Consider the following 16,326-nt stretch of genomic DNA (forward strand, 5'->3'; position numbering starts at 1 on the left):
TTTGTTTTCATAAAATTGAAATATTTTTCTGCCTGAATAGAATAGTATATTCAGGTCTTAAGAAAGACAATTTGTTAGTTATCCAGCATGAAATACTAGCGGTTGGTTTTTTGCAGGGATGTGCAAAATTTTGTAGAAAGTGGCATAAGTTATATGAAAATAGCAACGTCGAAATGTTGCGACTTATTATGTAAACGCCTGAAGGATTGTAGAAATAATTTCTATTTCAAAAGTGCACATTACGCTTGAAAGTGCAAAAAAAAAAAGATGTTACTTCCGGTGTGCAAAATATGTCTGCACAAAAATGGCTGACAACGTGCTGCCCCGCTCACTGTTTTGCGAGATATTATTTACTGCATTCTTTATATGGCATAAAAAACCGGCTTATTTGCGAGGTGAAAGATGTTGAATTCACCTGAAACATAGACATCACTACCAGGCGCAGCCCGCTTTCAGAAAAAACTGTGAGCTCGTTTTGTACTCGGTTGTGTACCTAATGTGTCATAGGGTTAAGGTTTAATGAGAGTGTAGTAGTTGTGTAAGCCTATTGTTCAGGTTAAATTTTACTAATTACCACTGATGATACTTTTCTGTTTGCTTACTTTCTCAGCCTCTCTCAACGAAATGTTGAATGTCACTCATAAGAGCATACAGAAGTGCTAATAACTGGCAAAAATTGACGTGCACGTATCGTTCACATTTTGCATGCCTTATGCTTGTGTATGCCACACCACTGAATAAAACCGCTGTTTACTCTGTGGCTGCCAACAGTTGCATGCTCTGCATGAAGTCCAGAGAAGCATGAAGTGTGCCAGGTCGTGCTTGTAGTGAGAATTTAATGGGTACAGCACCTCCCTGCGAATTTTTTGTCACACTAATGTTCGTGCTAGTTCCGCGGGGGCCTTCGAGTGTTCTGCCACCGTAGTCGTTTTCAGCGCTAACTGGTATTGTGCCATTGCCGTGCAGTCGCACGTGTGCCGGCTGCACGAGGACTGGAAGGCAGTGCAGGTTCCGTCAGTTTTCCCGAAGTACACTTCTGCAACTCTGGAATCAGAATCCGAACACGTGAGGAATTTCCAGCTGCTTTCTATAAATCAGTAGCTTTGACAATAAATGTTCCACGTCCGAGTCATATCAACTGTTAGGCGCCCTTTTGTGTCATTGGCACAGGTTTTTAGTGCGACTTCATTTTGCTGTGCATTAGCAACTGCACAGAGGTAACTGAAAAGCTAGTGCAGCCACAGGTACAGAACTGCCAGTGAAGCTATTTTACAATTGGACGAGTTCTGTGCTGTCAGCGGCAATAATGCTACCCATGGCCTTCCATTTTCAAGCAGTGCATATGCAACAATTATGCATCTAGGTCGACGGTTGTAGTTCGTGGCAGCATGCTCGGCACTTTGCTTCAGAATTATTCCTTTTTATTTACTTCTTTATCAGTGGTTTCGCTTACGGCAAAAGTGGGCTGCCTGACCTTGACTCTTGCTGCTGTTTGACTTGACATACTGCAAAGCCCGTCATTGCACTCTCCTGATGGCACATTGCAGATTTGACATTGGCTCCGTTTGACTAAGCCGCTCTTTGATCATATAGAGTGTCGCGTAGGTTATGCAGGGTGTATTGTTGCCCTCTGGTTGCTCTGAGCTTAGGAAAAAAGAAAAAAAAAAGACTCTGCATCATACATCACAGCATAGTTGACTTCTGTCGCTAAGCAGGAAACTGGTCATGCTGGTATAAATCTTGGCACTCACTGTGACGAGGACGGTGAAAAAGCTCTTCTTATTTTCTTGTCATCATTCCTGTTATGTGAGTTGTGCCTTGTGTCAAGGTGAATTCTGCTAATGTGACTCTGTTCAAAGCAAAAAAAGAAAAAGTCCCAGTGAGAAGCAGAATAATTTTGAAGAAGTGTTTACATTAACTGAAATTTTTGCAAACATTAAAACTTGCATGCAAACCTGTCGTGCATTTTCTTTAGGCTAGTGAGCTGATCTAGGCTGCGCAATTCTTTAACAGTTTGGTATTTGCATGGACACTGCTATGGTTTTTGGCTGCTTTTTCTGCGTCATTTGATTAGAACTTTATAAGAAAAAGTTCGGACTTTCTGCCTAGCAAATTCTTTGCTTTTACTTTGCAAGCACTGCTCTGTGCCAGTCTGCAAAAAGACAGAACGGGCTTCTTTTTGACCACATTCACAACTGTTTTTCTCAGTGATAAGGAAGGGAGCAGTGGATGCCATATCTATAAAGCCCCAAAATGGAGAACAGGCTTCTTTCCTATGTTCTAGTGCTTTCGCTCTAGAGCTTCCACTCAGCCACTTAGCTGTTGTCTGTGAGGTCCCTCTGTGTGTCCACTGGGTTGTGGGCAACCTGCCCTAGGTGGCCCCCCTAAATTATGTGACCTTGTGACATCATCATAAACTGCCCACTGTGGCAGGTGGCAGTTCAGTTAAAGATCAGTCTTGAGAGGTTCTCACTCAGGGAGAGCAACCTGGGTCTGACAAGCCCAATCGGTGGCAGCACCTGCTATCGTAGGGCAGTGGCGCATCGCTTAACCGCTGTACCACTGTGTCAGGAGCGGTATAAGGACTCCCAGATATCTATGAATATAAGTGGAGAGTGACCAATTTTGTATATACAGGCATTAACCCGTTAACATTCTCTCGTCATACTCTTAAGCCGGAGCTTAGGTCCCAAGTTAAACTAAGCAGTCAAGTTAAACTTAGCACAACAACTAGTGCTAGCACACCTATGTCGCATTTGTCCTAACCAAGCTAAATTGTCTGTCACTTGTAGTTTTTGTGCTTATTTAGTTTCTTTTCTTTGCTGAATCAGTGGTGAAGAGTCTGTTCTAAAGTCAGTAGTGATGTATATGCCGGACTGAATGATATATTTTAGGTAGCTCTTCTAAGTATTTGTGTACTGAGATAAGCTGCGTGAGCAAAAATTAGGTTGGTAAGATTAGTTATTAACTGTACTTGAAGAAGTCACAAAATATAATGCAGAAATAAGGATTAAAAATTCACATCTGTGCAAAAGTGAAATATTTATTTCTTGCTTGTGCTTATATGGCAATGAAAGGAAAGATTATACGTTGAAAGAAAAAACACAACTCTGCAGTGGTGGCCCAAGTTACTGTCTAGATATTTTACTGCCTCTTCCAAATCGACAATATGTGCACAGTCATGATCGCTGCCAGCTCCCATCAATATTTAGTAAGGATCCGTGATGTCTGTTGCCTTTTCTGACGCAGATTTACCCAAAGTTATCAGTGGTATATAGTAGCAGGAATGCTGTAAGCTGCACTTGCAAATTCCATCCACTATTTCATAAGATTGTGACATGGTAATAAACTGACAAAATTGAGGCATGGTGGTTTGGTTTGGTTTATGGGGGTTTAATGTCCCAAAGCGACTCGGGCTATGAGGGACACTATAGTGAAGGGCTCCGGAAATTTCGACCGCCCAGGGTTCTTTAACGTGCACTGACATCGCACAGTACACGGGCCTCTAGAATTTCGCCTCCATTGAAATTAACCGCCGCGGCTGAGATCGATCCCTCGCCTTTTGGGTCAGCAGCCGAGCGCCATAACCACTGAGCCACCGCGGCGGCAAAATTGAGGCATGAGAGTTAACGGAAGCTTGGCTTATGTTAATGTGAGTTTCTGATGGCCATATGGGTATGCAATCTGTCACGTTTGGAACGGGATGCTGTGAAATATTAAGAGCGTAACTTTGTCTTTTTTTTTTGTAATATATTTGATGAGCACGTATGACATGTAAGCATTTCAGTCAGGTATTACAGTTAGCTTACAGTGATTGGGGCGTTCATTATATCTTTTCTTTCACGAGGCAGTGCTCACATTGAGCAGGTATGCCTAAAGAAGACAAAATCATAAATAGCCAGGAAAATTCATATTTACAGTATCATATTTCTTCTTCCCTGTAAGTATCTGCTGCGCAGTTGGGGCAGCTAGACCATGGAATGGAGTCTGGCGGACATGCTTAACAGATTGCTTCATCAAGTGTTGTAATCGTACACTATGTGTCCTTATTACGTTCATGAACAGTATGGAGTAGTCAAGACTGGCATGTGCTATAGAAATGCATGATGACATTTGCACCTTCATGTTCCGCTCTCACATTTGCAGCAGACTTCCAGCTAAACCCTGAGCTTGGTCTTGCGGGTTTCAACTCCCCGGGGCTAATGCATAACTGGTCAACTCAAGGTCCACTGGCCAATGCTGCTGTGCCTTCTGGGGCCATGCAGGCACACTCCAGGCAAGATTTTTTTTCATCTCATGGTTGGGTCTTTTGGGGGTTTGTGTCAGTGTTTGGTCACAAAAGACACTTTTATTGCCAGAAAAAATTTCAAGTTAATAAGTGCGGGTTTTATTGTGTTGAAGCTGCCAAGGTTTCTGTACGCCGTAAAAAAGAAAAGCTTTTATTGTTTTGTTCAAGTTAAATTTGAAGTTAGTGACATTCAAGCTCCTTACATTTGTGATGCCATCAAGGCTGAATTGGAGTGCATCATGGGATAGCAGGATGTGAGCACTGTTGTCTGGCAGTAGCCAGAGTGAAAGCTAGTGCCAACCAGGTGTTGAAAGTGTGCTTATCAATTGTATTGCTGCATCACGCTGGTGTTACTATGGATCCTATTTGTGATCCCAACAATGAAGTCCTTGCTAAGAACTGTGCACTGCATTTTTGGTTTAAAAGAAAACATTCCTCAGTGGTGTGTCTGGTTGGGAAAGAAAATTTAATTTAAGTGAGGAAAGAGCGCCAACCAAAATTGAGATAACACGAAGTTTCAAAATTGATATAACACAGTGTGTTCCGAAACAGCTGTTAACATTCCCCTGCATCTGGTGTATGTTCCATGACTCAAGGCTGGGTCTCTAGCACGATGGCTCCATCAAAGTTAATCCTTGGGCCTTTTCTTTAGGATGATGGTCTTTTGGGCGGGGGAGAAAGTATGCATATGCTTATCCGTTCCTTTGGAGGAATGGATACCCCAGCTTCTTCGTTCGACATATCACTCAAAACCAGAAAAGAAGCTGACTACCACTGCCACCATCTGGCTACCCCACCCAATAGACCATCACCCTAAAGAAAAGGCCCAATCCCAAGGAATGGTATACAAAATCCTCTGCTGGAAAGAATTTAAGAATGAGGTAGCTCAAAGCTGTGAGGTATGCGACCACTGGATTGACTTTGATGGAAACATTGTGCTGGAGACGAAGCCACACCCGCGGGAGAATATTAACCACTCCCTCCGAACACTTCCGAACTGAACTGCCAGGCATGGAGTGGGTCTCCTGTGTTTTATTTTTTACATCTGGTTTTCTTCTTTTCATTTGTAATAAAAGCTCTTTAGCGGCTGCTAAACAAGACTAAGCTGCTGTTTGATCGTAATTGAGCGTCCCATAGGTTATGCAGGCCATTCACCAAAGGCAGTGTGCTATTGAGGCAAACATGCAACTCTCTCAGCCTCTACCTATCCAGTTAAAATTTTCCTAGCCGTCATAGCAGTTTTGTTGTTGAACTGGTCTGTGATGGCAATCCTTATCTTTCATTTTTCGCTCTTTTCCAGCTTATAAGAGCTTCATTTGTAGTGAAAGTAGCCTTTTTATCATTAGAAAAGGCTAATTTATTGGTTTTGACTAACTTTAAGTAGTCCTTAGTATCTTTTTAAGACAAATTGAGACTGCCTGTGGGTAGCACTTAGTTGGGGCCCCTAATTTTCTATGGTGAAAAATATAAATTCTGCAAACTCAGAGCAAGGAATCCACTATATTATGCTGGTGTCATAACTAAGGCGCCTAGTTTCCCTCGTTTCTACGGAAAATCGCCGATTTAAGCATTTTTTTCTGAATTTGTGTTTGCAGCCAGTGTCATTTTTTATACAACTTTTGTTTCGGACATCAGTAGGAATAACAGAACGATCTAAAAATGACTAATTTACCTTATTTACGGAAATATAATACGAGGGGGAGTTTGAGACCTCGGGAAAATTTGCAAAGAAATATTATTACAATTATAACGACGTCCCAAACTGTTTAGGCCCAAGCATAGCCGAAGGAGGAATCGGTGTGGGTCAGAATCACCAGTCATAGCTACTGAGTGGCGTATGTACCTGAAAACTGCTTGAGAACTGAAATCCAGTGACAGAGACCTCGCACCATTTCTTTGAAGTGAAGCAAGCAAGCAAGATTTTGATTTCCCATCTTTCTTTCTGGGCTGGATTGGAAGAAGTGACCCCAACACTAACTTTCATTGCAGTTGTTATGGAGATCTTGTATCAAACAAGCACCATTCTTTGAGTGAAGAACGGTGGGAAACGTACGATGCATGAAAGAATCAAGAAGAAACATGTTATTAGCATGTTATTAACATGTTCCTTCTTGCTTCTTTCATGCATCTTAAGATCGCTTCCCACAGAATTTCACATATTCTTAATCCTGCATTCGCTGAATTGTGCGGATTCTTTAATGTGCATCCGCGGAAGTTGGAATTTTTCACTGCAGAAAGTTGGGGCCTTAGTCAAAACACACATGAAATTAATATATGTATGTTTAGTTTTGAAGCAAGCCTGCATACTGCAAATATGCCTTCATTAAAATCTAAGACGGCTGTTGCAATTGAGGGGTCAAGTAGTGGTATTGTCTTCACTTGAAGAATAGTGGTTTTGTGACACTACCCCAAGAGTGATGTAATGATCGCTCTAATGATGCCCTGGTACACAATCGTGCATCTGCTGTGGTGACCATACCAGCAAGCAAGATGCAGCCCTGCAAAAGACTGGCACCTTCTTGCCGCTCCCTTACATTCTTGGACAGCCCGATACCACCATAGGAAGCCCCCAGAATGGATACTAGTCTTTACTGTAATCCGAAAACCTTTTTTTGTGACTACTGCTATATTGCTTTAAACATAGGGTCTGAATGCACTGTCACCAGAGCCGCCGCACTTGATGTGCTGGCTTGCTCGAGCAGATGGGGGAGTAGGCATGCCAGGGCATCAGAAGAAATTTGATTGTTACCAGATTTTAGCTTTAAGAAATTGCAGATGATTAAACCAAACAAATTTTCATCGTTCTGTTCCTAATGACATCCACAACAAAAATAACTGAAAAAGATAATGTGGTTGCCAACATGAAATGCCAAAAAAAATGCCCAAATCCGCTATCTTTCACTGAATCACTGAAAACTACGGGCCCTACTATAGAGGTGTGAAAAATGGTCTGAAAATATGTAGCAACTGATATACAAAAATATAGGCACATTTATATTTTCTTCCATTCCTTTTCTAATCTCAGTTCTAGGTAGTTAATTGCCTGTTTTATCTCAAGGAAGGATGCAAAGTTGTTTGCATGGTGTATAACAAGAAAGCTATATGTCGTGGCGACAGTTAATTTTCTTGTGAAAAGTAAAGTGCATCAGAGTAATCCATCTCATTGTTCACTACTTCAGAAAGCAGTTGCCATGGCTTTTTTTGCAAAAGTGTCACCATTGTGACTGATGCCGGGAGTGCCCTAAGCCGGTGTTGTTTGTGTGCGCAGTGGGAGCCCCAGTGTGCTGGGCAGCCACCTGTCTCTAGGCAACGCCACACCTCCACCTGCATCATCTCCACTACCCATCCGTATCAAGAGCGAGCCCATTTCTCCGCCACGGGGAGGGGGCGGTGGAGAAGGCTTGCATGGTGGGGGAGGTGCAAATGCCCGGCCCCCATCAGGCCATCTGTCACCTCCCGGACAGCCACCGCTGACCCCTTCCACATCGTCCTCACCAGATCCGACGGGCGACTATGACAATGCCAAGCGCCCTCGCCTATCGGCCGATGGCTGGCCGACGTAAGCCAACTGGAGCCAAGCCCCTCTGGCCCCCGCGGGGGGGTTCTCCTGCTCCTCCCCGAGTCTACTTGCGAGTGTGCCGTGTGTTTTCTTCCTCTCTCTCCTGCCGACTGCGGCGTGCAAGCAGGGTCCTCCTGCGGCACATGGGAGAAAGGCTGTGCACGCTGCCTCCCTGTGCTTTATATATATATATATATATTCTTTTTTTTTTTATCGTGCCCACCCCCCCAAGGTTTACAGGGAGCCAGGTCACAGCTTCATTTGGCGGCCAGACAACGCCGTTTGGTCTTTCCTTCTTTGTCGTCAGCGTCAGTGATGAAGACAGGAAGCATGTACATAGGATGGCGCGGCTGTGCCCGCCGCTCTGGCCTTGTTGACCTGTCGTCTGGCTAGTTACATGGCGGCTCCACCTGCCAGAGTGTAAGACGCACCTCTAGGAGTCTTCGGTCCCTTCATGTTTTTTTTTTTTCGCTGCACCCATGGCACTTTTCTCGTTAGCTAGAGTGAAAAGTGGGTAGATAAACTTAATAGACAAAAAAAAAAACAAGGCGTCAGCAACAATCTTAACACGTGCAAGGCACAGCTACTTGAGCTCCACTCGTGTTCCACTCGTCTTACTCATGGCGTGCCACAGAACAATGGAGCCACGGCGTTTTTGGGAGGAAGTACAAGCTGCCCCCTCGGGCCCACACTGCTGAGAGAGCATCGCCATGGGATTGAACCAGGGCTGAACAAAAAAAAAACACAGGGGCCACCATTTGTTGTGCCCGCTCAGCCGGGTCCCCTCCACAGAGCCAAGTTCGGAAGCGCCACTTAGGGCACACACTCACAGTGAGATAGCTAGCAACTCTAGCACACGGATCCCTCCCCCAAAGGCAGAGAAGAGTGCAGCCAAACGTGGAGACCGTCTGTAGAGAGACACGTCGTTTTTGCATACCAAAGTCAGTCTGTTTAAGAGGGCAGAGATGCACCCAGTTTGTTGTCGAGCATGTTGTTGCCAGTAGGAGGTAGCTCCAGGTTGTTTCTTTTTTTTCTCTGGAAAAGCGGCGCACTGTACACACAAGAACCGCATGCACGTCCTGCCTGTTGTTTAGATAGAGAGAGCACACGTGATGTCAACAAGACCATATTTTTGGTATCTGCCAGTCAAGCGTACGGCACGGCTTCTCCCTTGCCTCCTTCCTTGCTCCAATCTGTTCTTCATGACAGTCGTCTTGTCCTTGTGGTGGAAAGTTTTGGAAAGACACAGCAAGAGCATGAAGTAAATGTGAAACCGCGAGTCCCTTTTCCCTTCACTACCTGTGTGTGTGTTCCAAAAAGTGCATGTGTTCTAGTGACTGTAGTGCTGTGTGCCTTTGGACTGGGGAAATGTGAAAACTCTAATGGTGAAGCCACAAAGGGGGGGCGCGAACATCACCTATCTACCAACCTTGTTTCTGTTGAGGTCTCAGTGTTTACACGCTGAATATAAATATAAATATATATATATATATTATACACACCACGCGTACATGCGCGTGTAAAGTATATTTCATACGTGATGCACCAGCTCATGCCTCTCTTTTTTTCTTTCTTTTTCCGGAGCAGTTGTCATGCGAGTGTTTTGTGCCTGCTTTTTTTACCCCCTCCGTTAAAATTGCACTAGAGAGTGTACCGCCACATCGCCCCTCGAAAGGAAAGAGCAAATTGAACCCTTGCGAAATGGGAGCCTTCATTGCTGCTCTTATCGTGCGTCGCTTGGCTGACGTGCTCATTTTATTTTCATGTTATTTAGAGTTATTAGGTTTCTATGTCATCTTTTACAGTTTAGTTCTGTTGAGTGCTTGCTTTACAAAAAAGTCCTGAATTTGCCATGACAGGTTGATAAGAGCGAAAGAGAAATTCTGTCGACTCTGCCACAATCGTAGAGGTGCACCAATAGTGCACATGCACATTGTGCCCTTTCCAGCACCGGCCCCTCACGTGCCCTCGACACAAATGTCTCCTTAGAAGAGTTAGCAACAGTTTTTGGAACACAAAGGGAAAAGGAACAAAAAAAAAACATAATGTTGTGATGGCCTGCCATCACTCACAGATAAAGCATTTTACCTCTTCCCTCTCAAGGGGAACACCCATTGGCATGGCTGACATGCACCTGCTTGAATGCGTCTCTACACATGGGAAACGCATTTCTTTGTGTCCTTTTTGTGTTCGACCATACACGGACGATGCCTTACCAGAAACTGTACAACCAAATACTGTACAAGGACGGGCGAGCTAGGGAGCCACAAATACTTGTTGTAGACATTGTTGAGACAAACTGAGATAAAAAAAAAAACACTTGGAAATTGTGACACGTTAGGTGTAGGCTAGTTACTCTTGCCTCCTGTCTCCCTTAACTGTTGCTGCCATCTGCCGCTGCTAGTTAAGTTATTCTGAGGGCCTTGTGGGAAAAACATTGCCTGTGGATGAAGAATATTGGGGGAGGAAAGGAGCCATTGTGTTCTTTGAGCTCCTCCTAGTTACGTTTAGACTTCCAAGCTGATGACATGCTTTAGCAGCTGGTGTCGTTCACTTCTTGCGAAGAAGGCCTGTTTAATTTATTTGTCCTTGGAAGCTAGACGTTTTAGAAGTGCACAGGGTGTTTGGGGGAAAAGGCTGGCATGATGTCCCATACATCTCATTGTGGGGCTGTCTTGTATCATTTTTTTTCCTTCCCTGCGTGTGTGCATGTATGTGTGTGCGAGTGCGTATATGTGTGCGCTTGTTGAGGTCTCTCTCGATTTGCACTTTCTTGCCACTGTGGAGACAAGTGCAGAGCCTCACATATGAAAACTAGGTGTGCATTTTTTGCATTTGTATCTAGCAAATGAGTTAATATATTGCAGTGTGTTTTTGCCCGTTTTCTCATGTGCACCATCTAGCTTCTTTCTTTTTTTTTCTTTATTCTCCCCTCCATGTTGTGATGATGATGACAATAACTACTCTCGTTTCTTCTGTCATGAAGTGTAGCATCATTCATTTCTTGTCATTTTTTTCTCTCAAGTTCTGGCTGCCTTGTCATATGCTTTCCTGCTTGTGTAAAGGATGCATCTTCTGTTCTTGCCTTTTTCACAGATAATATATTACATATGTGTGTGAATAGTAAATGACAGAAAAAAAAGAGTATATGAATGTTGCGCATAGTATATATTCATATGTTTAAGCAGTTGGGTGTGTGTGTGTGTGTGCGCACGCCCACAAATTGCTCTGTCGTTGAGAGAGAAGCTACACAGCGAGAGAGTTACATATGTGCCATGGGAGTTGGAGGCGTTGGCGGTATACGCCCTGTTTTGTATTGCAGTATTTGAAATGCCATCCCTTCTTTTATGTCCCCCATTCTTTTCATTCAAGTTGCTTTTCTTCCCTGGGTTGTCATGCCACTGTGTGCCAAGCTTGAGCTCAGTCCCTTCATGTTTCTTTTTTTTTTTTCTGCCTACTACACGTATCTACTTTTTATTTTTTTTTTATTTCGGTGTCCTCTTCGCCTCCCTTAGCTCTGTTTATATTTCTCTCAAGTTTGCCTCTCTCTGATTTCATTAAGTCATCAAAACACCCTCTCCCCAAAGGCAGAGAAGAATGATGCTGGTCATCGCATTCCTCGCGCCACCTACGCAGCATGACCAGCTTCACTGATAGTCACGCTAACAGATCAAAATGAAAAGAAAAAAAGAGGGAGGTTCAAAGCATGCCTCAATTGATTTAGAAGCAAAGCTAATCAAAATTCTGCAAAGTGCAATATCATTCTCTCTCTCTTGCTTTCTGGTCCCCCTGACCCTGTAAGGATTTCTTCACTTTTTTTTCTTTTTGCTGAAGTCACTGTTTGTGCAATGAATTTGTGCGGCTTGCCACATAACGCCACTACTTACGGGTCTCACTGGCTCACAGAGTCACACAATGCAGAATCACTTATGAACCTGCTCAAGCTTGTCTGTAAGGTTCCAAGCGAGGGAACATTCAAGTGGGAAAATCGATTATGCCGTACATATTACCTGGTCTTGCATATTTATGAAAAGTGTTTTAAATAAAGCTTGCACGGCCGGTGAGTGAGACACCTCTGGTCTCACACTTTTACTGTAAAGAGTATTCTTGAGAACCTTTTTGAGCATACTGTAGGCTTCGCAGTTGTTGGTTGCTTGCTTGTAGCATTGAGAGCTACGGGCAGGTTTAGCCTCGGATAGGAAGAAGCCATGTTGGTTCATGTTCGCACGTTTTTCTAGAGGGCTCAACCGACGGTTATCACACTCTTGCTACCTTTCGGACAGAGCTGTGCAGTAGTCAAACAAAGAATCAACGCCATTCTTGACAGCTTGATAGTCAGCATAAAGACTGCATTTAATAGAAAAAGATTGAAATATTTAGAGATTGCCTGAGCAGTTAATATATATTTTTGTTATCCCCTATGTAAATTGTTGTGCCGGAGGAAATATGCTACCTATGTTGCGCCGAGTTAGTCGTTCACCAACTTCTGTTCCTCAAGTTGGTGTCCTTTTTACTGCATCATTTATAGCGACAGTTTTTTATTCCCTGGTAAAACGGATGGATATTGATGGCTGAAAGTTTGTTGGAGAGCATGGTCTGAAACATGAAAACACGTGGTTGAGAAAATGGTCCACTTCCTTTTTTTCTGTGCTCTGTGTGGTTGCACTGAAAGCATTGCTAGTTCTCCTCCAAGTAGTAGAACCTTAGGCAGACATCTGGTCAGGATAAGGAAGCAATGAGAGCATCAAAGCTGCATTTATATAACAACAATGTGGCGTGTGTCGCAGCTTTCAACATGGTTGATGTTTCTGGCTGGAACCGAACAAGAAGCACTAAAGTTCATGTTCATTTGTTGTTTCATCAAAGATGGTGTGCGGCATTTGCAGCACTGGTGAGATGCCTTTCAAATGTGTATTTACTCGCCAAGCTTAGGAAGTTGCTTTGGCCCAATATCTTGAATGTATTTTGATGAGGTCCGTTAGCTTCTTCTACTGTTAATAACAGTGTCAATATTAGCACCGGGACCTCTGTTAAGAGTGTCTTTTACACCACGACTGTCAAGGTGAACTCGCATCAGACTGTTCCTCTATTTTGGTTGCATACCATGGACTGGTCAACAGCAGTTTTGTACTGATATTTGATGGTGGACTGCATTACGGACATCTTCTGTTTCAAACATGGTCTGCATGAAGTTATTAGCAACCAGGTGAACAGGTCTATGATGCACAAATGAAATGGGGTTTGCTTTAAAAAAAAAAAATGGCACTAGTTTTTTAACGTGGCTTGAGTCTTTCTCTCCAGATTTATGGGAGGAAAGTGAGTTGAAATTCATGCCAGCCTCTTCCCTTGAAAACATTTTTTTTTCTTCAACACCAGTATTTCCTTTGTGTATGCATGTGTCTTGCCCCTTTTTTTCCTCCCCATCTATGTATGTTGTTGGTTTTATTTTTTTTTTCCCGAAGGCCTGAACGCACACTGTGTTGGTTGTTGATGAAGAGAACTTAGATGCTAACAGTGTGTGTTTTCGCCTGGTGGTCAGTCGACATCATCAAAAGGAAGACACACTTCACGCGATGCAGGTTGTTGTGTACTATTTTTATCTGCCTCTGAAAAAAAAAAAGATTGAAAGGAATAAATGCGGTTCATTAATGGCCTGACTTGTGTGTCGTGACTGCCTTGCCATCAAAGCATGAATGAATGTTCAACACCCACACTTCAAAATAACTTTTTTTTTCATTAAAACTTTTTTCTGTATTTACTTGCATAAATAACACACCTGCAATTGTTGTCAAAATACAAATTTTTTGGTAAACTTTGAGGAAAAAGAGGCAACCATTATGCAAGTAAATGAGGAAATTGCCTGCTTTGCACGGCCTTTATTGATAAAGCCACCACCATGTCACCAAGGCAGAGCAGGCCTAGGGTCTGCCACAGTGCTGCTTACATTGTTCCTCTGTCATTAATTAAGACCTGGTATGTGCAGAGCACCCAAGTGATAACTCGTGCTAAGAAAATAGGGTCACACTGTTGATAAAGAAATGGCCTAGAGATCACGATGAAATTACTGGGTTAGAATCTGGGTTCTGCTAGGAACCGACTGACCTTCCGATGGGTACCAGTGTCCTCCAAACTGCTGCTCGTCTTTATGGTAACGCATGCCATTTGGTTGTGAGGAGACTAAGCCATTTTCATGGTTATTGGAAGCGGTGAGTAACGGTAGCAATCGTGGTTTAGTACTGTAGCACCAATTGAAATCCTTTTTATTTCTTGTGCCTTTCTTTCTGGCTGTTCCTCTCAACAATTGATTGTCTATAAGAAAGCTCGAGGATATTATGAGAAACGTGAAGTGTTTTAGTGTCAGCTTGGCAGCTGCATGTCAACTGTTGGCACTTGTCTTTGAACGGATACCAGCTCAAAATTCTGTGTGTGCGACTAGTGGTGCAGAGTGGGTTTCTTTTAACAGATCATGCTCTAGCTAAGGTGTATTTTTCTCATGCTTACCTTTAAGAAACTGGAAAAAAGTCATGGCAATCCATTGAAGACAGCTAAACTGGATGTGGAGAATACACAACTTTCTCACTGACATCTGCATGAGCACTGATCGAATGCAATATTTAAGTTGGCAAAGTGATGTTGCTGACTAAGTTGCGCACAATAAAAAGACAGTTGTGACCATATGATATCTGATGACCTGCATTTGGTGCCATATTTTTCTAGGACACTTGATTTTTCTGAATATTGTGGTGTGGTTTATCATTTGGGATACCAAGAAGGCCTTGTCTCGCACACTTCCAGCATTGGTGCAATGTTTGCGGGAACCCCACTAGGTGGAGCAGATTTGTGGATCAAATACTCATTAATTAGCAGCCATACGGCTACAAAGCTTTCACAAATTTCAGTCGAAAAAAAAAAAAATTCTCCTGGTCCTTCATCATGTTACGGCTGAACTACAGCTCTACAACTTTATTGCAAGACTGAACCTCATTAGCGAGGACAAGGAGGCTAATATCTTTAAGCCTAAAAAGTAAGTTAATTGTGTCTTTTCTATTTTTTATAAGTGTCTCATTTCATCAGAAACAGGATATGAAGCAAGGGGTGCAGTTTTAAAATACTTCAAGACAAATAGAAAATTTGTATCAACCTTTGTTTATGCACACATTATAAGAGCTTGCAGCGCTAGCTGTTCCATATAAGGGCATTTGTATTTTGTCTATGTGATCTGCAGTTACCTCATGGCAAATTATAATAGAGGTTTGCATTGGTCATACACATCTGTACAGGTCATATGGCATTGTGTTAGCTCATTAAAAACATGTATGCACTTCACTGGTATCTCTCAATTAGTCCATGGACTGCATATGGACTGCAAGTTGAAGCTGTATGATAAACAGTTTTAATTTTGAGAGTAGTTCATTTTTGCCTGATGCAGACTACATATTAGTATGATGAATATACCCAACAGACCAATAAATATTTTTGTGCAGATAGAGAAGGGGACGTACGAGCACGTCCTAGGATGTGCGGACCACCTGCAACTCCTTTGTTGTTCAAATGCTTTGGGAATTTACAATTAACAGGACGCGCCATGTACCAAATCTGCTTATTTGCACTGAACGCAGTAATAATATATATGTAGTTGCAAAATTCATCTAGGTAATTTGCTCAATGATGTACACTTCGCCACATATGGAAAGCGCGTGGAAACCACTCTGCAGCACATATGAACGGAACGCGTGAAATGACCTATGTGGATTTTCCTTACACTTTGTTTTATTATGACTGCACATTATGGAGTCCAAAAACTTACCTGACAATGAGCAGCACAAATAAAATATACATCACTCGAAGACAGAAACCGCGAACAGCACAAACCTCTAAACGCAAGCCATCGATGCAAAGCCCTTCTCAGCCTGGTTGAGTAAATCGCAAGCAAATAAAAGTCCCGACTGCTCAAACCACCCGCGGTTCGCGCGCCGCTAGAGTCGTCTGCTACGACGACGACACGACTCATGAAAGCAAACGACTTACATAGAGGTCATAGAGGCGTACAGTTTTATATTTAGTATTCAAAGTCTCCGACTATCTAGGAAGAATCAGGACGTTTTCAGTGAGCGTTTCAGTTCGACACAGAAATCCAAAAAACTAAAGTAGAACCAGCCAAGAAGCATCAGCGCTCTAGTGTTCTCTGTGCTGATGGTGGTGGTCTGAAGTACAAATAATAATTGTTTTTAGTTCTAAATTATTAAATAAGTTATTTATATTTTTAAGTGCTGGCAATGTACACTTTATTTTTTTTATTTGTGTAATAAGCTTTTTATCATCGTCATCATTTTGTAGAGTGTAAAAAAGTAGTGGCGAAAGAGCGGCTTCAGCGTGAGGCATGGCCGCCGCCATCTCTGCCATCAGTACATTTGCTCGTTTTCTCAGGTTTTCTTCACGGCTCTTTGCGTCGTAGATCTTACTCGTCTGAGTACAAGTT

The 16,326-nt window shown here is 42.9% G+C and overlaps 1 protein-coding gene across 13 annotated transcripts in view; it reads left to right on the top strand.

Moving 5' to 3' along the window:
- Positions 1-13,504, top strand: part of Mef2 (myocyte enhancer factor 2) — a 280,733-nt gene extending 267,229 nt beyond the window's left edge. For 7 of the 13 annotated variants that reach the window (XM_077657999.1, XM_077657996.1, XM_077658003.1 and 4 more), the window contains 3 exons: positions 967-1,065; positions 4,147-4,276; positions 7,557-13,504. In XM_077657999.1, the coding sequence (XP_077514125.1) occupies positions 967-1,065; positions 4,147-4,276; positions 7,557-7,851 (524 nt within the window). In that variant the 3' untranslated portion in view covers positions 7,852-13,504. The remainder of the gene's footprint in view (positions 1-966; positions 1,066-4,146; positions 4,277-7,556) is intronic. The other 6 variants (XM_077658006.1, XM_077658004.1, XM_077658008.1 and 3 more) reach the window with 3 other exon arrangements.
- The last annotated feature ends 2,822 nt before the right edge of the window (positions 13,505-16,326 follow it).

The sequence above is a fragment of the Amblyomma americanum genome, chromosome 3, assembly GCF_052857255.1.
Source record: "Amblyomma americanum isolate KBUSLIRL-KWMA chromosome 3, ASM5285725v1, whole genome shotgun sequence".
NCBI classification, from domain to species: domain Eukaryota; kingdom Metazoa; phylum Arthropoda; class Arachnida; order Ixodida; family Ixodidae; genus Amblyomma; species Amblyomma americanum.